General features: G+C 37.1%; 1 protein-coding gene and 2 long non-coding RNA genes across 3 annotated transcripts; 2 read left to right on the plus strand and 1 right to left on the minus strand.

Moving 5' to 3' along the window:
- Positions 1-7,123: 7,123 nt before the first annotated feature.
- On the minus strand, positions 7,124-8,257 carry LOC112197121. Its single transcript, XM_024337692.1, has one exon. The coding sequence runs from the start codon at positions 8,255-8,257 to the stop codon at positions 7,124-7,126; it is 1,134 nt and encodes a 377-aa protein (XP_024193460.1).
- A 1,684-nt stretch (positions 8,258-9,941) lies between these two features.
- On the plus strand, positions 9,942-10,725 carry LOC121052999. Its single transcript, XR_005810491.1, has 3 exons — positions 9,942-10,070; positions 10,232-10,390; positions 10,665-10,725. It is a non-coding gene; the product is annotated as an uncharacterized LOC121052999 (long non-coding RNA).
- A 10,663-nt stretch (positions 10,726-21,388) lies between these two features.
- On the plus strand, positions 21,389-22,114 carry LOC121052932. The gene is made up of 3 exons (XR_005810294.1): positions 21,389-21,402; positions 21,496-21,605; positions 21,980-22,114. It is a non-coding gene; the product is annotated as an uncharacterized LOC121052932 (long non-coding RNA).
- Positions 22,115-25,076: the final 2,962 nt, after the last annotated feature.

Consider the following 25,076-nt stretch of genomic DNA (forward strand, 5'->3'; position numbering starts at 1 on the left):
GAAATTGAGCTTGAAGTTCTGTATCTTCCATTTTTGAAGCTATTTCTAAAAACTCATTTTTTGTTTTTCGGGAAATCATTTGAATTTTTAATTTGTTTTTGCAGTTACAAATTTTTATACCTTCTTTTGAGATTTTACATTCTGTTTCTTCTTCATCAGAACTTGAAGTTTATGAGAAGTCAATTTCGTTTATTTGCAAAGCTTCTTCTGAATCAGAGTCGTCATAGTCTGAGCTATCTGATTCTGAATCAAGCATGATTTTGAGAAGTTTGTTTTTTGTTTCTTCATCAAGATTTAAAGCATTGATTTTTTGTTTGACTCGACAATCTTTTTTGTAATGTCCTGCTTTGCCACATTTGTAGCAAATAGGAAGTTTTGAGTTTTGCCCTGAGTCTTTCTTGACAAATTTTTCTTTTGTATTTTTTATAAGGTTTTGAGCTTGTATAGGGTTTAGATGTGACTTTTCTGCCTAGGTTTGATCTACGTTTTTTTATAATATTTTGAATATTTTTTATGATGCTTTGGCTTTTTCCCAGAAGGAGATTTGAGAGATTGGTATCCAAATTGTTCACAAAAAGATCCTAGTTCTTTCTTTGTTGTGATTTGATTCTTTTTCATTTGGGCTTTTAACCTAATATCATTGCAGAGTTCTAAACCTGTGGTGTTAATCGTACTAATTAACTGCCCATAGGTTAAATCTCCATAAGGGATTTCATTGCCATAAGTTTGTTTTAACTTTTGTCTAATTTTTTCAGCAAAAAGAGTTGGTAATCCTGATATGAATTTTTCTTTCCATACAGGTTGGTTTGAGTCAGTTCTAAGCATGACTTTTCAGAGGAAAACATCTTTGTACCAACGAAAATCTTGAAGCTTTTTACATCTTAGATTTGTAAGGGTTTCGGCCATTCTATCTTTGATTGCTTTGTGATCACCTATAAAGTGAGTCATGATGGAGTAACAAAGCGTTGCTACTACATCGGTTACAGGCAGATTTTGCTGGTCAACAATCACTGCACCAGTTGTTTGTTCTATTTTGACACTGCTTAAAATTTGATTGCGTTGATCAGATGTGAGATAATTATCCCACCATCCTTTCAATTGGCCAGTAAATCCTGCTACGAGGATATTATCGATTTCTCTATCCATTTTTGTATTTTTATAAACATTGCTAACCATTAGCATTTCATTGATGTGTTGTATGATTCTATATTCAGTCATGCCATCTATATTCCACTCATACAAAGTACCAGCAGAATATCCAGCATGTTTTTCAAGTTTTGCTTCTTCAAATTGTAAATCTATTGGAGTTGGTCTTGGATAATAATTTCTTGAAGGGGGAAATTTTAGTTTTTCTATTTTGAAGTTTTCTTCAATTTGACTAACGTCAGAGTCACTATCCGAATCTTCTCTAAGGTCAGAAAGGGTATTGATTCTCAATGAGTTTGAAGGATTTGAACTAGTGGGTTCACTTAAGTTTAATCTTTTTAAATGTTGTTCAATTTCTTCTAGTAGTTGACTATCATTTTTTAGAGAAAGGTTTTCATCTGGTTGAAAGGGTTTGAGTATAGGCTCATTTATTTCTTTATTTTTTCCTTTTGGGTCTGGTCTAGGTTCAGACCTAACCAATGTTTCTATACGATCCAATTGGGTTCCTACCGTATCTAAATACTGGTTTGTAAAATTGTTTTGTTCCATAAGTTTTTGAATATCTTCTTTTGATGCTTCTTTTTGTCTATCTAGCGCATTTTGCATTTTGTACGGAGAAGCAATAATTGTTTCTTTTCTTACTGGAATTTTTATTTCTTCCATTGGTGGTCTCTTAGCTTCTAGGGTTTTCCTATCTGCTAGAGTCCAAGTTTTTGTGACTTTATTTGTTACATTTATTTTCTTGTTAGAATCATGTTCAGTTTTGGACAAGTCAAAGTACCAATCAAAGAAATAAATATTTAATTTGTGCTTATTTAAAAAGGCATAGTATTCTCCTTGAATTTAGTCTCTTTCTTGTTTGTCAAAGATTACAAAGAAGGCTTTACGTTTGGAACTATTTTGGTCAGAATAAAAGTCTTTCCTTAGGTACTCTTTGTCAATTTCAAAGGGTTTTAATATTGTAAAAATTTGAGGATCTCTTATTTCTTCTGCAGCCATTGAGGATTGAGTTGGAGAAGCTTGTCTGGTTTCTTGTTCTTCTACGGTATAGAAGGGTCTTGGTATTGTAGAGGATTCATCTAAATTTCTTAAATTAAGGTTTCTGAGATTTCTTTCATTTTCATGTGGAATTGGGATTGATCGGGTATATCTATTTGAGCTTGAAAATTGTCTGCAGAGCAGATTGTTTCCTGAACTACTTGATGCAAAGCGTATATTTACACTTCCATCAGAATTTTGGGAAATATAATCTACTTGATGGCTTTCTATGGGTTTCGGAGGAACTGCCTCATCAAGTTTCCACTCAGAGGGTAGCTCAATGTCAGTCCACTTTATCATTTTTGACTTTCTCATATCTGTTTCTAATAAAAGAGTTTGACCTTTGGGATCTGTAGATTTTGCTTTTGCACTTAACAGAGTATTCATTACTCTGTAGTGAATTCGGTAAATGACATCCAAGGGTTGTTCACCTGGAGACATGTCATAACCATGTGTTTTGACATTTAAGGTTAAAGCTTTTAATAGTCCTGAATCATTAAGTGACACAGGAAAGTTTAGAAAACATTCAAAGTGAATGGGTCCATTGCATAAATATATATATATTTTTTTAAAGGAAGCGGAAATAGGACTAACTCCATGTCCTACCCCGAAATTTTATTAAGAAAAATAATAAGGTTACAAATGAGCTGGCGGATCAAACCAAACCAAGCTCAAGAAAAAGAGAACAAAAGCAAAAGGAAGCGGGGGACTAGGCCAAGACCGCATCCGATACAAACAAAGTAATAAGTAAGACAAAAATTAACAGGCAATACAAATTGGGACTCAAACCAAGAGCCCAAACAAAGTAACTAAGAAAACCGATAACTAGTACGCGAAGAGTAATCATGACCAAACTCAGAAGTAATAATGGACGGGAGGGCAATCCACCATACCGCTCTATCATGCAAAGCACCATAATTAGCCAGCTTGTCTGCTACTTTGTTCCCTTCCCTAAAGATGTGTGATATATGGAAAGTCATTTGCCGAGACTTGAGTACACAATTAAACCAACGAGTTCTGAGCCTCCAAGGAATAAGGTTGGGGTTTTTGAAATATGTAAGTACTAGGGTGGAGTCCGTCTCCAAACAGATATGGGTCCAACGACGAACCCAAGCTACCTGAATAGCCTCAATGACAGCCAAAATCTCTGCATCAATGGCACTAGGAACCTCAGCTCTTGCTGCAAAGGCCCCAACAAAATTTCCCTCGGCATCACGAAAAATCCCTCCAAACCCAGCCATATTAGAGCCTCTAAAGGATCCATCAGTATTCACTTTTAACCAGTGGTCAGGCGGCGGCTGCCAAGTTACAGGCTTGAAGCTAGGGGCTCTACACAATAGTGGTGAAAGGCCTAGTAGGTTGAAGATTGGAATGGTACTAACAGAATGTGGGTAAGCTTTGAAAACCAGCTGCGCAGAGTCCTTCAGACAGAGAAGAAAGCGTTGGGAGAAGCGTCCGATGCAAAAGGTTCTGCAACTATTCCTAAGGCTGTTGCGCTCAGTCCAAGTTAACCAAAGAAAATTACAAACTGCCATCCTCCACAAAAGCTTTGACGCTGCAGATAAGCTATTTAGGAGGTCTGAGGCAAATAAATCTGCCAAGTGTATAACTTGCCTGGGAGGAAAACGGAAAAGAGCAAAAAGCCAAGCCCAAACTTTTTGCATGACAGTACATTCCATAAATAAGTGAACAGATGATTCAGAACTTTTCAAGCAAAGAGAGCATTGAGAACAGAGATGCACACCAATTTTTCGCAGAAAATCGTCAGTTTGAAATCTACCTTGAAAAGCTTGCCATGCAACCAGACTCTTTCTGGGCTGAATAGCTTTATGCCATATTAGTGTACCCCAGTTTACAACCGCTCCAGGAGGAGCTAGAGAAGCATAAGCCTCTTTTGCACTCAATGACCCTGAAGCAGTACTAGACCAAATTGCCGTATCTGACATTGCCTCCATAGGAAACTCAATACCAAGAATTTGATTAGCCACATCCGGGAAAGTAGAGGAAAAAAGAGGTGGTAAAACCCACTGCTTATCAAAGATAAATTTACTTACTTAATCCTGGAGAAATGGAGCCAACTCCGGCTCAATAGCATACATTGTATTCAGTGGAATGCCCAACCAGTTGTCCTTCCAGAAGGAGATACTTTCACCATCACCAATTATCCAGCGCACATTGGAAAGAATAGATGGCCATAGTTTCTTCAGTCCAGTCTAAACAGAGGTTTTTTTATAGTAAGAGCACGGACGCAAGTCTGATCTCAAGAACCTCGCTTGAAGAAAGCTAGCAGAAGGAGAGACTCCTATCACTACCGCCCAACCACGTTTGAATAAAAGAGATTTATTCAAGTGGAACAGATTTTTCAACCCTAGGCCTCCCTGGTCTTTAGGAGTGCAGCAAAGCGACCAAGCAATAAGATTTGAACCTGTTTTCAACGGGTCACCAGTCCAGAAGAAATTTCGTGTCCAGCTTTGGACTTTAAGGAGCAAGGATCTTGGCCACTCATACACCTGAAAGCAGTAAATTAATAAACTTTGGATTGTTGCAAATATAAGTTGCAGTCTGGCTGCTTGAGAGAGCTGTAGTCCTTTCCAAGAAGAAAGCTTACATTTGACTTTGTCGTCTATAGCTCTAAAATATATTGCCTTTGGACGGCCTTGAAAAACTGGTACTCCCAGATGAGTGAAAGGCAAAGAGCCTTCCTGAAATCCAAGTAGACGCTTAATTATAAACTCTCTTGGGCGGGCATATTGACCAAGAAACACCGAAGATTTTGCTTTATTAACTGCCTGACCAGAGTTGCAGGCATACTCATTTAAGAAACGCATCAACCTTCGAATACCCCTTGAGCTAGCCTGCATAAATATCATTACATCATCCGCAAACAGTACATGTGAAGGAGGGGTAACGTTACCTGGGCAGGCCAATCTGTCCAAACGCCCTCTGTCAACCAGATTACTCAGACCATGGCTCAACACTTCCTCCGCGAGACAAAATAAGATTGGGGAGAGGGGATCCCCTTGTCTGACACCCCTAGAGCAAGTGAAGAAGCCACATGATTGCCTATTAACCATGACTGCCAGGGAAGCTGACTTTAGAATGCACTCAATCCAGTTAACGAAAGCAACTGAGAAACCAAAAGCCTTGAGAACTCTAAGCAAAAAATCCCAGTCTAGAGTGTCGAAAGCTTTATTGATATCCAGCTTTAAAGCAATGTTACCGCTCTTACACTTGATGTCCAAGAGATTTATGCATTCTGATGTCAATATAATTGGATCCGCCACAGACCTCCCTGTGATGAATGCACTTTGGTTCGGAGAAATAATTCTAGCAACAATAGGATTGAGGCGGGTAGCAATAATTTTTGTGATAATTTTGAATACAAAATTCGCCAAAGCAATGGGCCTGAAATCCGCAATACGGTCAGCTTCTTGCTTCTTTGGAATTAAGATTAACACAGTAGAATTAAAGTGGGGAATAATGGTTCCGCTTATAAAAAAGCTTTGAACTGCTTGTACGACATCAGAACCAACTACGCTCCAGCATTGCTTGAAAAAACAACCACTGTACCCATCAGGACCCGGTGCACTATAATCATCCATTGAGTTAACTGTCCTGTGAATTTCATCTGAAGAAGGGATAGGGGATAAAGCTGCGTTCTCTAAGGCTGTAACCAAATTAGGAATTACTCTATTCACCAGACCAGTGTCAATAATATTACTATCCTTAGTAAAGGCTGCCTCAAAGTAGTGTACAACATGATCAGCAATCTGAGCATGATCCTGCAGGATAGTATTTCCATTACGCAGGGATGGAAGAGATCGATAAAGGTGCCGGACTTTCACCATATTATGCAAGAATGATGTATTTCTGTCCCCTCACTCAACCACCTTATTCTCGCTTTATCTCTGAGAAAAGTGTCTTGCGTTGTGAGTGCTTGTTGGAGATTGGCATGAGCGAAGTCTTCTCTACGTAGTCTATCCTCAGAAGGGCCATAATCTGAAAATTCCAATTGAATCAAGTCAAGAGCAGCTTCAGAAGTATTTACTAGTTGATGGACATTCCCAAAAGTGTTTGCATTCCAGTCTTTTAATCTTGACTTCAAAGAACGAAGCTTGGATTGTACGTAAAACAAACATCGGGTTTCCCACATAATGAAAATCTGACCAAAAGGCTTTGATCAGGCTTTGAAGGTCATTGTGAAGCAACCACATTCGCTGAAACCTAAATTGTGGTTTAGAAATAACTGGCAACCTATTGCAACTTAATAACAATGGACAATGATCAAAAGCAACTTTGGTTAACGTCCGACAATCAAAAGAGCTCCAGGCTTCCATCCAAGTCAAATTGCAAAGTGCCCTGTCAAGTCTCTCATAAATTCTTCTATTTGTCCAAGTGTAAGCAAGTCCTCGTGTTTTCACATCAAGGAGCTGGCAATTAGAACACATCTGTTGGAACTCATTACAAGAGACCGCATTAGGAGGCCTGCCACCCTTCTTCTCATGAGCCCCCATAACACAATTAAAGTCTCCAAATACTAGCCAAGGTCCAGACACCAAAGTGGTATGAACATAATTAAGCTCTTGCCAAAGCAATCTCCTACCCAAAATAGTTGTTTTGGCGTAGACTACTGTCATCAAGCATTGGATCCCATCGAGTGAAACCGAAATTGAGATCTGTTGAGCGGTCATAGAAACCACCACCGGATTGATATCCCTGTGACAAAAGAGCCAAATATTTGGGTGTTGCATTCCCCTGTTATTAGTAGCAATGGGAACTAGTCCCATCGATCTCCAATAAGAAACAGGAATTGAGTCAAGTAAAACAAAAGGTTCGGACAAGCATACAATAACCGGTTTGTGAGTACGCACCATTTTTCTTAATGCCCGCTGCGTATCAGAATTTGCCATTCCGCGGGCATTCTAGTAGAGGAACTTCATCATAGATGCCTAAGACCAGCTCCCATGCTAATGAGAGCCTGTCCAGTGGGTTTACGGGAAACTTTTTTCTTGGACTTTTCAACCTGCTTCAAGACCTTATTTGATTTTTTTGAGAGGACCGGGGTAAATTCACCCTCTTCCCTAGCTATCTCATCAGTCTGTTCAATGACCAGTGCATGATTACAATCTGTGACCAGAGTAGAAGGGTTAATATGTGAGGCTACTAGAGTTGACGTAGAACTAGAAGCTTGGACTTCTACTACTGGGGTGACTCGAGGAAAACCGGGCGGTACACTGTCACAAGATTCGGATGGGATGATAGTTAGTGGACCTGCCTCCATCTGGTCAGAAGGTGGAATGAGTCTAACCTCTTTAATTACAGTCAGATGCTTATCAGGTGCACAAGACACTTGCTTTGAAAGATTCCGTCTCCTACGCGACTTGGCCGACTTTCTTTTCTTCAAGGTTGATCGTTCCAATGACCTGCCTTGACTCACATTGTCGTCATTATGGAGCACTGCAGAACGGCATGAAGCATCCAAATGACCAATGATGCCGCCACAGATGCTGCAAATTTCTGGCTCTGTTTCATATTCCACTCCGATCACCACCACTTCTCCATTTGCCCTGGTTATCCTGAGTTTATCTGGAAGAAGGTGTGAGAAGTCGACATCAATTAAGACTCTGGCATACAAGCCCACTGTGCGATTCTTTGTCCTCGGATCAAGCTTGAGGGGCGTTCCCACACCTGCGGCTATTTCAAACAAGGTTTGCTGATCCCAGTAAGCAAACCCTAGATCCCAGAGTCTCACCCAGACTTGTGCAAAGGTATTCTTGTAGGTTAATGGCGAGAACTCAGGTGACCACTTGATTAGACGAAGCATCCCAGAGTTGAGTCGTACAGAACCTAATGACCAGACGCGTTGCATGTCAACCAAGCTATTAAACTGAAGCATGAAAAAACCTCTTCCAAGTGGCTCCACGATCCAAGGAGCAAGGCCAGACCAGAGCGACCGTAAGTGTTGAACAAGTTCTGGAGTCTTTGTTGGCACAGTTACACGACCAATTAAATTGGTCTTGCAGCGATCGAGTCCCCGAAGAAAGGGTTCTTCTGATATGCGAATTGAAACCATACCATCTTAGGTGAATGGTGATGGCAGATCAGCAATGGCGAAAGGAAGAGGGGAGTCAGCCGCTAAGGTTGCTGAATACGAGGGTTTTGGAGTTTTGGGGCTGCCGGCCGCCATGGAGTGGAGGCGGACGGCGTTGGCTTGGACGGCGTTGGGTTTAGGGTTTCCTCATCCTCAGAAGTCATCGGGATTTAAGAGATTTTAGAGGGAGATGGACTCAATTCTAGTTTAGCTTAGCTTAAGCCCCAAATCCAGCTTAGCACCTGTACCCTGGGATACGTCTCCGGTATCAGAGCCAAAAGGCCGAGAGGGATAGTTAGTGAGAGAGAGACCCAAACAGTCACCATCATTGAAAATCTTGGTCATGTCACCATCACTTGCTTTTGAAAAGCACTTTCTTTTTCCCTCTAAAATCTCTTAAATCCCGATGACTTCTGAATCGAGTAGTATTTCAGATACTATGCTGAACTGTGAGGAGTGGTCTTCTCATAGCTTAACTGAAATTGTAGGAAACTGGAAATTACCCAAGAAAAGCTACAATGAAATATACAAAATAGGAACCTTTGACTTCAAAACATTATATTCAATTAAGACACAAGAACAAACCATTGAAGTAGGTTCTGACCATCAAATTATTCAAATGTTTACTTAAAAAACTTTAGCAGAACACAAAAAGAAAGACTACAAGTATTTGCATATAGGTGCAGTACAAGTAGGAATTCAACCCTTGACCAGAAATGGTCTCAAAGCCTCTATTTTTGTTGCTCTATGTGATTGTAGACACAGAAACTTTGAAGACTCAGTTTTAGGACTAGTTGAATCAAGTCTATGCAATGGACCCATTCACTTTGAATGTTTTCCAAATTTTCCTGTGTCACTTAATGATCCAGGACTATTAAAAGCTTTAACCTTAAATGTCAAAACACATGGTTATGACATGTCTCCAGGTGAACAACCCTTGGCTGTCATTTACCGAATTCACTACAGAGTAATGAATACTCTGTTAAGTGCAAAAGCAAAATCTACAGATCCCAAAGGTCAAACTCTTTTATTAGAAACAGATATGAGAAAGTCAAATATTGTTATACCCAAAATGATAAAGTGGACTGACATTGAGCTACCCTCTGAGTGGAAGCTTGATGAGGCAGTTCCTCCAAAACCCATAGAAAGCCATCAAGTAGATTATATTTCCCAAAATTCTGATGGAAGTGTAAATATACGCTTTGCATCAAGTAGTTCAGGAAACAATCTGCTCTGCAGACAATTTTCAAGCTCAAATAGATCTACCCGATCAATCCCAATTCCACATGAAAATGAAAGAAATCTCAGAAACCTTAATTTAAGAAATTTAGATGAATCCTCTACAATACCAAGACTATAACGTCCTGAACCTGAATTTACCGATTTACTACTCATTTGGATGGTAAACGACCTTTACTTTCACTTTTATTGTCGTTTCGGTACTTTTAGGGGGCCCTAAAATATGACTTTTTGTTTGGATCAAAATTTGAGAAAATTTTCTCCATGAAAGTTGTAGATGACGTTAAACCGAGTTCGTAGACTTGTGGCACGTTAAAATCGGAGTTTGTATGCGAAAGTTTTGGGTATTTTCGTTTTGATGGCATTTTAGTCATTTCACCTTGTCCCTAACTTCATTAAATCAGCCATCTTCTTCTACTATTCATGTATTCACGTTCAGAACCAGAAAGGAAGGAAGAGAGAAAGAAAGAAGGAGAGAAAGAGAAAGAGAAAGAAAGAAGGAGAGAAAGAGAAAGGAGATCCGTCCAAACCGTCGACATTTTGGAGAAACCTCAAGGTATAAAGTTGTTCTTTACCTCATGATCTTTCTTTTGAGTATAATTTTGCATATATATTGGAGGATTTTAGAGATTGAAAATCCGGCACTATTCACAAATTGGGGTTTACTGTTTTCTTAATTGTTGAGGTAATTCTAGTTGTTTTCTGAACTTGGTGTAGTTGAGAAAAATGCTAGAAAGGTTGAGATGAAGCTGCTGCCAAAATTTGGTGACCATCGGAGAAGTTGGCCGCCTCGTGAACAGTGGCGCCGCGTGAATAGTGCAACGCGTGAATAGTGACTTAAATTCTGTGTTTAGCTAATTAAATCACATAATTGAGGTAGAGTTTGTATATGTGATTTTGGTGAAGATTGGAGGAGTTTTGAATCAATTATAAATTTCTGAAATTTAGAATTTCGATTATCAATTTACGAGAAACCGACCGTCGGATTTCTCTCGAAATTGCCCTAGAACTTGTAAATTGATGGAATGTTCTTAGTGGTGAAGTGTGGGTTGGATCGGAGAAGGAAATAGAGATATTGGCTTGAGAGGATTGATTTTGGGATTCGTATTTAATTACCGAATTGTTATTCATGGAATATAATTGTGTACAGGACGACGTACCGAGCTATTGCTCGATGACGGAACTCGAATGTGTGATCGTCGGAATAGTACCGTGAGTGGACTTTTGTTTTTAAATAATGATGCATGCATTTATTTCTTAAAGTAATGGTCTAGTTATTTATCATATTACATTTTGAGCATATAATTGTTTTCGGATTTCTGATTTCGATTTATCACGAGGAATTACTTTCATTGATGAGTTTCATGAAGTGATTATGAATTATTCCGGTTGTGATTTTTGGTTATTAATTTTGTTATGCCCGGATTCGAAACTTTGAATTATGTTGTTTTTCAACAAAGTATTTTCCATGGTATTTTCCAAAATGAAATATTAGTTCATTATTGAACTTCCTTGCTTATTCATCATTGACCCGAGAATATTTTTGGCGTGTGGGACACGCCGTTGGTTTATTTATATTTTCTTATTTATTTATCGACTTTCGGATTTGGCATTGGGAATGCCTTGATGATGATCTTGGAATTGGTTTTGTTTCGATTTATGGAGATTATGTTTTATTATTATTCTCTCCTATTTATTTTTGAACTTGAGATTATCTTGGCGTGTGGGACACGTCATTGGAAATTCTTGTACGAGAGTTGGGGAAGCCTTATGTATTTATGGATTTATATGGTTATGGATTACCCTTTTGCCATACTTTGGGTGACTATTATCATTGCTAGCATTGATCGTCCGCCTTTGTGGCGAGGTGATGGGATCACCGAAGCCCGTCCGCCTTTGTGGCGCAGGTTACTGTCTTTGTGACAGTAATGCTGAAGCCCAGTATCCTAATCGCTACACTTAGTGGCGTGTGGGTATATAACGGGAGTATATGGGAGTACTTTAGCCTGGGAGGCTATCACCCGAGCCTGGAAGGCTCATTCGTATGGCTATCATCTTCCCCTACTCATTGTATTATTGCTGGGCTAGCGGGGTCTAGTCCGATTTTCACTGTAGCCAGCGGGGCTGGTCTTATTTCTTTTCTTGAGAAACGAGATTTCCGTTTTTCATTATAATTTTCGAATATTGTGACTAGCGAGGGTAGTCAGTGTATCGTTTTGAAATTCTTGGTTTTAAAGCTAAATGTGTTTTCTTATTGCTGCATGCATCGGGTTTTTAAAGAAATAAACGTGGGAAAGTATGAAATCTTTTTCTTTTTAATTTATTTATTTTTATCCACTCACGCTAACGTTTTTACGTACTTTTCCCTGGGCCCTTCGGTTTCAAATGTCCAGTTTGCAGGCTAGGTTAATTGAGGTCGGGCGTACATGGAGTCGAGGCATAGCCAACAGCATTGCTTCCGCGTACTCAATCCTATTTCTGTTTTCGTTATTATCTAGTGGGTTAGTATTGCTCTGATAATCTGTGGGATCAATATTGTATTGGGGTTGAGACAATTATATGTGAATTGGAAGATGTTGTGTTTTGGGGAGCAGAGTGGCTCCAGGAGAATAAGGATGAGTAATTTAGAAGTGTAAATTTCATTTTTCCAGGTTTTGGGCAGTCCATTTTAGGGGAAGTTCTGCCAATTTTTGGAAGAATTTCTTCTAAGGTGGACCCCGCAGGGCCACTTTGGATTTCAGGGTGAAATCCGAGGGCGGGTCCTGTCAAAGACCCTTCTATACCGTAGAAGAACAAGAAACCAGACAACCTTCTCCAACTCAATCCTCAATGGCTGTAGAAGAAATAAGAGATCCTCAAATTTTTACAATATTAAAACCCTTTGAAATTGGCAAAGAATACCTAAGGAAAGACTTTTATTCTGACCAAAATAGTTCCAAACGTAAAGCCTTCTTTGTAATCTTTGACAAACAAGAAAGAGACCAAATTCAAGGAGAATACTATGCCTTTTTAAATAAGCACAAATTAAATATTTATTTCTTTAATTGGTACTTTGACTTGTCCAAAACTGAACATGATTCTAACAAGAAATAAATGTAACAAATAAAGTCACAAAAACTTGGACTCTAGCAGATAGGAAAACCCTAGAAGCTAAGAGACCACCAATGGAAGAAATAAAAATTCCAGTAAGAAAAGAAACAATTATTGCTTCTCCGTACAAAATGCAAATTGCGCTAGATAGACAAAAAGAAGCATCAAAAGAAGATATTCAAAAACTTATGGAACAAAACAATTTTACAAACCAGTATTTAGATACGGTAGGAACCCAATTGGATCGTATAGAAACATTAGTTAGGTCTGAACCTAGACCAGACCCAAAAGGAAAAAATAAAGAAATAAATGAGCCTATACTCAAACCCTTTCAACCAGATGAAAACCTTTCTCTAAAAAATGATAGTCAACTACTAGAAGAAATTGAACAACATTTAAAAAGATTAAACTTAAGTGAACCCACTAGTTCAAATCCTTCAAACTCATTGAGAATCAATACCCTTTCTGACCTTAGAGAAGATTCGGATAGTGACTCTGACGTTAGTCAAATTGAAGAAAACTTCAAAATAGAAAAACTAAAATTTCCCCCTTCAAGAAATTATTATCCAAGACCAACTCCAATAGATTTACAATTTGAAGAAGCAAAACTTGAAAAACATGCTGGATATTCTGCTGGTACTTTGTATGAGTGGAATATAGATGGCATGACTGAATATAGAATCATACAACACATCAATGAAATGCTAATGGTTAGCAATGTTTATAAAAATACAAAAACGGATAGAGAAATCAATAATATCCTCGTAGCAGGATTTACTGGCCAATTGAAAGGATGGTGGGATAATTATCTCACATCTGATCAACGCAATCAAATTTTAAGCAGTGTCAAAATAGAACAAACAACTGGTGCAATGATTATTGACCAGCAAAATCTGTCTGTAACCGATGTAGTAGCAACGCTTTGTTACTCCATCATGACTCACTTTATAGGTGATCACAAAGCAATCAAAGATAGAATAGCCGAAACCCTTACAAATCTAAGATGTAAAAAGCTTCAAGATTTTCGTTGGTACAAAGATGTTTTCCTCTGAAAAGTCATGCTTAGAACTGACTCAAACCAACCTGTATGGAAAGAAAAATTCATATCAGGATTACCAAATCTTTTTGCTGAAAAAATTAGACAAAAGTTAAAACAAACTTATGGCAATGAAATCCCTTATGGAGATTTAACCTATGGGCAGTTAATTAGTACGATTAACACCACAGGTTTAGAACTCTGCAATGATATTAGGTTAAAAGCCCAAATGAAAAAGAATCAAATCACAACAAAGAAAGAACTAGGATCTTTTTGTGAACAATTTGGATACCAATCTCTCAAATCTCCTTCTGGGAAAAAGCCAAAGCATCATAAAAAATATTCAAAATATTATAAAAAACGTAGATAAAACCTAGGCAGAAAAGTCACATCTAAACCCTATACAAGCTCAAAACCTTATAAAAAATACAAAAGAAAAATTTGTCAAGAAAGACTCAGGGCAAAACTCAAAACTTCCTATTTGCTACAAATGTGGCAAAGCAGGACATTACAAAAAAGATTGTCGAGTCAAACAAAAAATCAATGCTTTAAATCTTGATGAAGAAACAAAAAACAAACTTCTCAAAATCATGCTTGATTCAGAATCAGATAGCTCAGACTATGACGACTCTGATTCAGAAGAAGTTTTGCAAATAGAGGAAATTGACTTCTCAGAAACTTCAAGTTCTGATGAAGAAGAAACAGAATGTAAAATCTCAAAAGAAGGTATAAAAATTTGTAACTGCAAAAACAAATTAAAAATTCAAATGATTTACCGAAAAACAAAAAATGAGTTTTTAGAAATAGCTGCAAAAATGGTAGATACAGAACTTCAAGCTCAATTTCTTACTATCTTCAAAGATTTAATTAAAGAAGATATAGGAAAAGATAATCAGTCAAATGACCTTTATAACATAAAAGATATTTTTCAAAGATTCGATAAAAGACAAAAATCTGAAGTAACAATTTCATATTTACAGCAAGAAAGAAACCAAGTTAAGAAAGAAATAATTCTTTTAAAAACAGAAATTATGGAACTCAAGAGTAAATCTACAAATGAGGAACCATCCAAAATTGAAGAAAAAGGAGAAAATAGCCAAAACGATCAAAATATTCAAGAAAATGTGACTAATGAACAATTTATTGGACTTATTACTAGAGTAACCTACCAAAAATGGAAAACATTAATAACTCTTGCAATTTCAGATTCTTATACTATCCAAATAGTTGCCTTGATTGATACAGGAGCATATATGAACTGTATTCAACAAGGAATAATACCTACCAAATATTGTGAAAAATCAAAAGAGAAACATACTGGAGCAGAAGGTTCAAAATTAAAAATACGATACAAATTACCAAAAGTTCATGTATGGGTAGATAATATCTGCATCCAAACATTTCTCACAGTTGTCACCAATTTAGACACTGAATTGATTCTAAGACCTTTTATCAGTTTAATCCATCCATTTTTAACAACTGATGAAAGTCTAGAAACAACAATTTTAGGTCAAACAATTCGTTTTCCTTTTATTGAAAAGGCAAAAACTAGAAACTTAAACCTAATTCGAAATGCTGCAATCACCAAAAGGGTCAATTTAATTCAAAACAAAGAAAATCACATAAACTACCTCAAAGAAGATCTACAAATTAAAAGAATTGAACATCAACTTCAACAGCCTTATTTACAAAATAGAATTAAAGAATTTAAAGAAAAATTAGAAAAAGAAGTGAGCTCAAATATCCCAAATGCTTTTTGGAATAGGAAAACCCACATGGTTGAACTTCCATACGAAAAAGACTTTGACGAAAGAAAAATACCAACAAAGGCAAGACCAATTCAAATGAAATGAATTATTAGAATATTGCAAAAAAGAAATTCAAGATGTCTTAGACAAAAGGTTGATAAGACCTAGCAAATCTCCATGGAGTTGTTCGGCTTTTTATATTCAGAAAGCTTTTGAACTGGAAAGAGGAGCTCTAAGACTTGTAATTAATTACAAACCTTTAAACAAAGTCCTTCAGTGGATAAGATACCCAATTCCAAATAAAAGAGATTTACTCAAAAGACTAGTTCAAGCAAATGTTTTCTCGAAATTTGATATGAAATCTGGTTTTTGGCAAATCCAAATCGCAGAAAAAGACAAGTACAAAACAACATTTAATGTTCCCTTTGGACACTACGAATGGAATGTTATGCCCTTTGGACTCAAAAATGCGCCTTCAGAATTTCAAAATATGATGAATGATATTTTTAATCCTTATTCAAAATTTTCAATTGTTTACATAGATGATGTTTTAGTCTTTTCAAAAAATATTGATCAACATTGGAAACATCTCTACAAATTCTTTCAAATTATTCCAAACAGAAATTAGATTCTTAGGACACAATATCAAACAAGGTACTATAGTCCTCCTAAGGTTTGGGTCTCTCTCTCACTAACTATCCCTGTCGGCCTTTTGGCTCTGATACCAGAGACGTATCCTAGGGTACAGGTGCTAAGCTGGATTTGGGGCTTATGCTAAGCTAAACTGGAATTGAGAGGCTTAACTAGATTTGAAGTAGCTTCACAGTATTTGAAAATAAGTTGACAGGATTTGGAATTCTTAGACTGCTAATAATTCAAGAACTTGTTTGCACCTATCTAGTCTTTTCTTAATCATTGAAATAATAATTTGAAAATTTTCAAAAGGAATATTATATAAGTTATAACAGTCATAATCAAAAGATTCTGGATCTGCATGAAGAAGAACAACAGGATATCTTCCTTCAACAAATCTTTGTTGTAAACGCACTTTTCGAAGTTGAAATTGATATTCAGCAATATCTAATTTTAATTGGAAATATAAAGACATGATTGTATAAAATAATGTCAGAATAAAGATACCTTGAAATAGTTGAAACTTGAAGAACAACTTTGATTGATGAAAGTATTTGAATACAAGATCTTGATGAGAGCAAGTATGCAGGCTACTATGCAAATCTCAGACTAACTCTCTTTTCAGTTCTTTTGAACTTTGGATTTAACTCTTAAAACCAACTCTGCCTACATTGGTACATTGGATGACTTTTTATAGCCGGTTACAATACTGTTACAATATTACAGCTGGAAAGTAAAATGATCTTCTTTGGATTTGAAGAGATTCGTCAAGATAAGATCTTGCCGAACTTGTCAGGCTTTGAAGACTTTTGTCGTGATTCTGCCAAACTTGACAGGCTTTAAAGACTTTGGTGCATCAACTTTTGACGTGTTTCTTGCCATGCATGAATTTATTTATACTGGAGAGTAAAGTCACCATCATTGAAAATCTTGGTCATGTCACCATCACTTGCTTTTGAAAAGAAAGTCTTGTTTGAAATCTTTACTTTTGCTTCTGAGTGTTCCTAGCATGGAACGTGTCATCAAATGGTGAATTTTGAGGGAGGTGGCACTATTCACATATGTCCCAATTATCAGGATTAGGACACCTTTAAAAATTGGGTCTTGTCCGTTTGCAGATCTGATTTGGGTTTTGTCTGATTTGAGATCTTTTGAGATATTCTTACTATTTTGAGAGACAGCTGTGCGATTAAAACTAGCCGAATATAAAAGCGTCCGGATCATGATTTGCGAAATGAGATTGGACCTCATCCGTGATGTCATTGTCATCATCTCCATTGTCACTTTGTGATATTTGAGATAACACTTCTTTGAGCTTTAGGGCATACTCGTGAGGAGAAGAGATGCCTGCTAGCTGACTTTGAATCTTGGACTTTTGTAACAAGAATTGGCTTTGCTCTTGACTTTGGACTATTGATCCTTGCTTCCAATATTGAGGATGGGTTTTGAACCATTGGAGGCGGGACTCTTCAGAGAACTTGTCAACTGTGAAGCCATCCCACCACTTTTGTTTGAATCTTCTGACCAGTGTCATTGATTTGTCTTGATTTAGTGGAGATACAATTATATCCCACGAGAGGATCCATGCAATATTTTGAAAGGCATAAAAAGTAAAAATTGCATCAAAGGGTTTGATGATAGAGAGTTCACAATTCTCTTGGAAAAATTTGAATAAACTTTTCATTTGTGGGGGCAAGATGATTTAGGTTGCGCCGAAAAACTGCCACCATGATTTGAACCATGAAGGGAATTTTGGACGAAAGTTTTTGCAAAAGAAAACAAACCAGGAATGTTGCCTGTTTTTATTTTGAAGATAAAAAACATTTGATCAGGCATCCACATAATCCCAGTAAGTATAGTGTTGAGGAATAAAATCTTGAGAAAACCGTTTGGGAGTCATTGAGTGTTGATTCCAATCATCGAATGTTAAAATTTAGCGAATTTGAATTTTGGAATGAGAAATTTAGCCACTTTCCTTGTCTTGGTTGTGGGTTATTGTAATTGAGTTTGTATCAACAAAGATAAATTCGTAAAATCTTTGGCCTTTGTTTGGATCATTGGTAACAAAATAATGGGGGTAGGTTGTTTTCCTAAGAATTTGATAGGGCTCAGTATCATAAATTTCTGGATCAATAACAAGAATGGTTTTGGTTTCAGGTTTGATAAAATATGGGCTTTTAAAAGGTTTTTGCAGGTTTGAAGATTTTGTTTGACTTGAAGAAGGTAAAGCAGGAGATTTTGGCTGAGTAAATTTTTGAGCAAAAGTTTGAGATTGCTCCACTAAGGGAGTGAAAGAGTTCCTGATAGGAACTAATTGTCCTAGAACATTCATAGTATTTGGACTGGAAACCAGTCTGCTTTGCTGTGGCTTTGCGGGAGTCATTGCATATGATTCTTTTGAAGTTGGATGGATTTTTTCACTCATCTTCCCTGTAAAAATTCTCTTGTAAGAAAATCTAGAAGGGAATTGCTCTCTCCTTTGATGAATGCAATGTCAAAATCAAATACTGAAAGTATTGCTTGCCATCTTGCAAAAATCTGTTTAGAGGCAAGGTTTTGAACATCTTTTTCTAAAACTGACTTTGCTGCTTTGCAATCAATGCGAAGTAAAAACCTTTTGTTTAAAAGATCATCTTGAAACTTTGTGATACATAGCACTATAGCTAAAATTTCTTTTTTGATAATGCTATAATTTTGCTAAGCTTGGTTCCATAAACCTGAGATAAATCTAACCAATTGTTCAGGTTGGTCGTCTGCTAATTTTTGTTTTAAAATTCCACCATATCCGTTGTCGGACGCATCGGTCTCGACAATTTTAAAGGATTCTGGGTCTGGTAGCCCTAGACATGGTAGGGTTTTGACATAAGCTTTGACTTCTCTAACTATTTGAGTATGAGCATCCGTCCATGTTGGAGGGGTTTTCTTTAGTCTTTGATAAAGGGGTTTGCACACAACCGTTAGTTTTTCATAGAGGTCAGAGATGTAATTGAGACATCCTAAAAATCTTTGTAATTGAGTTTTATCCTTAATTTCATCAAGAAATTTGTTAGCAAACTCAATTGCTCTAGAAATTGCAACTATGCTGGCTCGGGGTTCAGGTATTACGTCCCCCCCGATGCAGCAAAATTTATTTAATAATATAAATAACGGGCGTGGGGCTGAGCCTCCCAGTTAGGCTGGGTTCCAAACCCCAATTCAAAAAAAAAAAAAGAAATTGGGACTATAGTACCTTGTTTGATATTGTGTCCTAAGAATCTAATTTCTGTTTGGAATAATTTGATTTTTGGTGCTGACAACACTAATCCATTGGTTTTAATAATTTGAAAGAATTTGTAGAGATGTTTCCAATGTTGATCAATATTTTCTGAAAAGACTAAAACATCATCTATGTAAACAATTGAAAAATTTGAATAAGGATTAAAAATATCATTCATCATATTTTGAAATTCTGAAGGCGCATTTTTGAGTCCAAAGGGCATAACATTCCATTCGTAGTGTCTGAAGGGAACATTAAATGCTGTTTTGTACTTGTCTTTTTCTGCGATTTGGATTTGCCAAAAACCAGATTTCATATCAAATTTCGAGAAAACATTTGCTTGAACTAGTCTTTTGAGTAAATCTCTTTTGTTTGGAATTGGGTATCTTATCCACTGAAGGACTTTGTTTAAAGGTTTGTAATTAATTACAAGTCTTGGAGCTCCTCTTTCCAGTTCAGAAGCTTTCTGGACATAAAAAGCTGAGCAACTCCATGGAGATTTGCTAGGTCTTATCAACCTTTTGTCTAAGAGATCTTGAATTTCTTTTTTGCAATATTCTAATAATTCATTGTTCATTTGAATTGGTCATTGTATCTCATTTTATCAGAGGATTGCTACCCACCCCTCTTCTGAAACCTTTTGCTGTAAACATTGACAGTTTTAGTGTTGGAAAAGGCGCGCGTTGCGAGTGTAGAGGCTTCATGTCATGCAATCTAGATTAGATTAAACGAAACGATTTGTATTTGTTGTAAACATCAAAAGTTCAAGACATGCTAGCTTTTTATGTATTGGGTGGAGCTGTAAATAAGGCTGTTGAAGTTGATGTTCAATTCTTTTAATTTGTAGATCTTCTTTGAGGTAGTTTATGTGATTTTCTTTGTTTTGAATTAAATTGACCCTTTTGGTGATTGCAACATTTCGAATTAGGTTTAAGTTTCTAGTTTTTGCCTTTTCAATAAAAGGAAAACGAATTGTTTGACCTAAAATTGTTGTTTCTAGACCTTCATCAGTTGTTAAAAATGGATGGATTAAACTGATAAAAGGGGTTCCTAGAATCAATTCAGTGTCTAAATTGGTGACAACTGTGAGAAATGTTTGGATGCAGATATTATCTACCCATACATGAACTTTTGGTAATTTGTATCGTATTTTTAATTTTGAACCTTCTGCTCCAGTAAGTTTCTCTTTTGATTTTTCACAATATTTGGTAGGTATTATTCCTTGTTGAATACAATTCATATCTGCTCCTGTATCAATCAAGGCAACTATTTGGATAGTATAAGAATCTGAAATTGCAAGAGTTATTAATGTTTTCCATTTTTGGTAGGTTACTCTAGTAATAAGTCCAATAAATTGTTCATTAGTCACATTTTCTTGAATATTTTGATCGTTTTGGCTATTTTCTCCTTTTTCTTCAATTTTGGATGGTTCCTCATTTGTAGATTTACTCTTGAGTTCTGTAATATCTGTTTTTAAAAGAATTATTTCTTTCTTAACTTGGTTTATTTCTTGCTGTAAATCTGAAATTGTTACTTCAGATTTTTTTCTTCTATCGAATCTTTGAAACCGAAAACCGAAAAAAACCGCACCGATACCCGAACCGCAGCCGAAAAAAACCGCACCGAACTGGAAAAAACCGCACCGCACCAATCTGTTCAGTTCGGTTTTCGGTTTCGGCAGGGCAGAAACCGAACCGCACCGCAAAACCGCAAAACGACGTCGTTTTTGAATAGGGTTTAACTTACCCTAATGACCTAATCCACTCGGTCTCGCTGTCTCGCACTCTCGCCTAACCCTCGCAGTCTCGCACTCTCAGTCTCCTCTAACCCACCCTCTGGCTCCTCAGCCTCGCACTCTCAGTCTCCTCAGCGATCTCTGTCGAACCCACCCTCTCGCTCCTCAGCCTCCTCTAACTCTCTATTCTCTAAGCCTAACTCTCTCAGATCGCCTCCTCTAAGCCTCTAACTCTCTCAGATCGGTGACCTCTCTCTCTCAGACCAACCTCTCTCTCGATCACCTTCCGGAAATCGAAGCTCTCCCGACTCGGCGACTAACGACCTCTCTCTCAGACCGAGTTCTCTGCCGATCACGTTTCGGAAATCGAAGCTCTCATCGATCTCGCCGGTAAGCACTGTGTATCTCTCATTGATCTGATATTTAGGGCTAGTTTCTGCGTTTCTCTCATCGATCTGATTGAGTCTCTATCTCATCTCTCAGCCCCCAGTTTCTCTCCTTACCAAGTCACCATCTCGCCTTCTCAAGTCCTCCACAGCAGCAAGCGAGCAAGCCACCTCCACCTCAGTACACTTATCCGAATCTTTACGCCGGTAAGGGTTGGATTGCATAATCTTGAATCGATGGGTGTGATTCATTTTTGCTCATTTGTGTATAGAATCGATGATTTGGAGTATTTATTAGGGTTTTCAGTACTAGGGGATTCCAAAATGTCTCTCTCTCAGTCAGGTTTTGTTAATGAGTTGCTACTGAACTCAAATGTATTATCTTTTATTACGATCTGTTTGCTTGTAGAGGTTGGGATATAGGTTTGGTATTAAAAGCATTGTCAGGTTTTGTTAATGAGTTGCTAAATATTGTGTAATGATGTTCTGATGTGATTTTGCAATTTTTATACTAGACTATATATTACTGTTTATATATGCAGTAAGCTAATTGCAGTTTGCAACTCCTTGAATTTGAATAGGAGTGATCAGTAGCAAACATTATGAAGAGGCAATCAAAATCTGCTGCTACTAGTTCCGGTGCTAATCCGAAATCAACTTCTTCATCTCAGGTACCAATCTAAATCTCTACAGTTTGTTTTTCTGTAACTATCAACTATGTTTATCTTCCACTCTTTTAATTTCACTTTTGAACAGAACCTCTCTTCTATTTTTTTTCCCCTTTTGCATGTGCGCAGTTGCAACTACTATGTTATATATACATATGTGTGTGTATCTATATATATATATATATGAATAGCAGAGCTCTGCACAAAGCTATTGGGTGCGGTCTTGGTTTCAGGTACTTTGATTTGCAATGGTACTTCGAATCTATGACAACTCCAATAACAAATAACCATGACCCTTTTGCGTTTTCTTGAACCTGTGACTAGTTCCTCTTATTCTGTTTATGTTTATACTTAAAATAACTGCTTACCAAACATGACTTCTCTGTTGCTGTTTCATGGTCCAAAATTCAAGTATATTAATCTATTTGAACAGCTCTAGAGTCTCAATTTTAGTTGCATGAGTTCTATTTGAATAGCATTCTCCATTCACAACCTGCTGATTGTTTTTACAAACACAGATCGCAATGCTACTCATTTGTATTTTATGAATTTTTGTGTGCACCTTTTCTCTTTGGCCTGGAACTTGAACTTTTAATTGAAAATCTCTTGGGTTGTGAGATAAAAAAATTAAAAAAAGATTTTCCTTTTTGTAAGTGTATACCATGATTCTTCTGTCTATCTCTGATTCATTGCTTTTGATTATGGGAAATGGGTATTTGGTGAATTGGTTTTTGGTTACTGTTAGAAATCAGGTATTGAGATTCCTGGGTTTTGTTGTCTTTATTCACTGTGGCCTTTGGGTTCTAGCTCAACTCTTAAAAGGTTTTAATATGTGTGTTGGCTTGTGTGTTGAAGTAAAAAACTGATGTTAATATGTGTTTCTGCATGATGCATACCCGACATTGAGTTAATTTGACCTTCATCTAATCATTGACTTTGATCTATGCATGATCCATAGCTGTTAAACTCATAAAGTAATACTATTTTTCTGTTTGCACTCTGCAGTTTGTTTTTTTGTTTTGTGCTGGCATTATTGCAGTTTCTGCATTTTGTTTTCTGCCTTTTGTTTTCTGCTGATGTTTGTGCAATTTCTGTTTGTGCAATTTCTGTTTTGTTTTCTGCTTTCTTTTTTGTTTTCTGCTTTCTGTTTTTCTGTTCTGTTTTGTTTCTTATTGCAGTTTCTGTTCTGTTTTGCAGATCACCACTAGTGTTGGTGAATCTACAACACCAATAACTCCCCATGAAGGAACTTCTACTGCAACTCCGGAAGTTCAAGGAACTCAAGCAACCGAGCTTGAAGATGATGGAAGTGTGGAAAGCATCCTTGAGGCGTTGAAACGGAAAGAAATGTCAGATATTTAGAATCATTTTGAGAGGGATATGGTGGAGGGTAGAATTAAGGGTAAATGTAATTATTGTGGAAAAATTTACTATGCCGATCCTAGGAAGAATGGTACAACCTCCCTTAATAATCATATGGACAGGTGTCCAAAGTATCCTCCTAATATTGAGATGATGAAAGCTAAAAGGCAAAAGATTTTCTCTTTTAAAAAACCAACTACTGAGTTGTGTACTGTAGAATGCACTCAAGAAGAGCTATCTATGTTATGTGTGGAGTACATTATATTAGATGAGCTACCATTTTCTCATGTTGAGGGAGAGGGGTTTAGGCGTTTTATGGGTAGAGCTCTTCCTTATTGGAGAATTCATTCCCGTAAGACAATAGCAAAGGATGTCCTTCAGCTTTATTTGGGGGAAAAGGAAAAATTGATGGATCAATTGAGTAGATATAGATTGTCTCTTACAACCGATACTTGGACTTCTATTCAAAACATTAATTATATGGTCCTCACTGCATATTTTATTGATGATAATTGGGTGTTGCATAAGAGAATTTTAAATTTTTGTGTGATTCCTAGTCATAAGGGAGAGGCTATAGCTAAGCTATTGGAGGATTGTTTGTTGGAATGGGGTATAGAGAAGATTCTCACGGTCACCGTTGATAATGCTTCGTCAAATGATGTTGCATTGAAGGAGTTGAGTAGGAGGATGGGTGATTGAGGTGTCCCTAATGCAGTTTTGCATGAAGGGAAGAATTTGCAAATGAGGTGTGTAGCCCATATTCTGAACTTGATTGTCAATGATGGGTTGAGTGTGATGAAGATATTCATTGGTGCCATTCGGAATGCGGTGAGGTATGTTAGATCCTCCCCACAAAGGCTTGATTTTTTTAAGGAATGTGTTGAAAGGGTAAAACAAGAGTGCAAAGGGCTTGTGATTTTAGATATCCCTACTAGGTGGAATTCCATATTCTTGATGTTGGAACGAGCTTTGAAATTCCAAAAAGCTTTTGATAGAATGGTGGAAGAAGATGCGTGCAATTTTTGTGCATGGCTTGAAGGTGCCAAGGGTGAAAAGCCAAAAGAAGGGCCACCGGCAAGTGTTGATTGGCAATATGAGGAGCAATTTATGGATTTCTTGAGACCATTTTATGAAATCACTTTGAAGGTATGTTGTTCTAATTCTCCTACCGTTCATAGTACTTTTGGTGATATACTATTTATTTATGGTCTCTTGCAAGAACAAAAGAACCCATGTTTGTCTGAGATTGCATCACCTATGCAAGACAAGTTTGTCAAGTATTGGGGTAGCTTTGATAAGTTGAATCACTATCTATTCATTGCTATTGTTCTTGATCCGCGTCATAAACTTGAGAAAGTTGTTGACTATTTTGAGATTCTTGATGATGGGGATATGAATGAAAATGTGGAAGCTAACACAAAGACTGTGAAGGATCTCTTGTATGACCTTTACAAGGTGTATGAGGAAGAGGGAATGGAAAGTGGTGTTGGTGAGGTTGTGGGTTCTCAAGTATCAAGTGAGGGGACATCTAGTTCAAGTAAGGGTCTAACGGAGTTAGAAAAGAGATTGAAAGAGAAGGAGCAAAGGAGAAGAGCAATGAAAGCCGGGATCGTAAACAATGATGTGGATAGGTATCTTGGAGATCCTA

This window comes from Rosa chinensis, chromosome 4, assembly GCF_002994745.2.
Source record: "Rosa chinensis cultivar Old Blush chromosome 4, RchiOBHm-V2, whole genome shotgun sequence".
NCBI lineage: Eukaryota > Viridiplantae > Streptophyta > Magnoliopsida > Rosales > Rosaceae > Rosa > Rosa chinensis.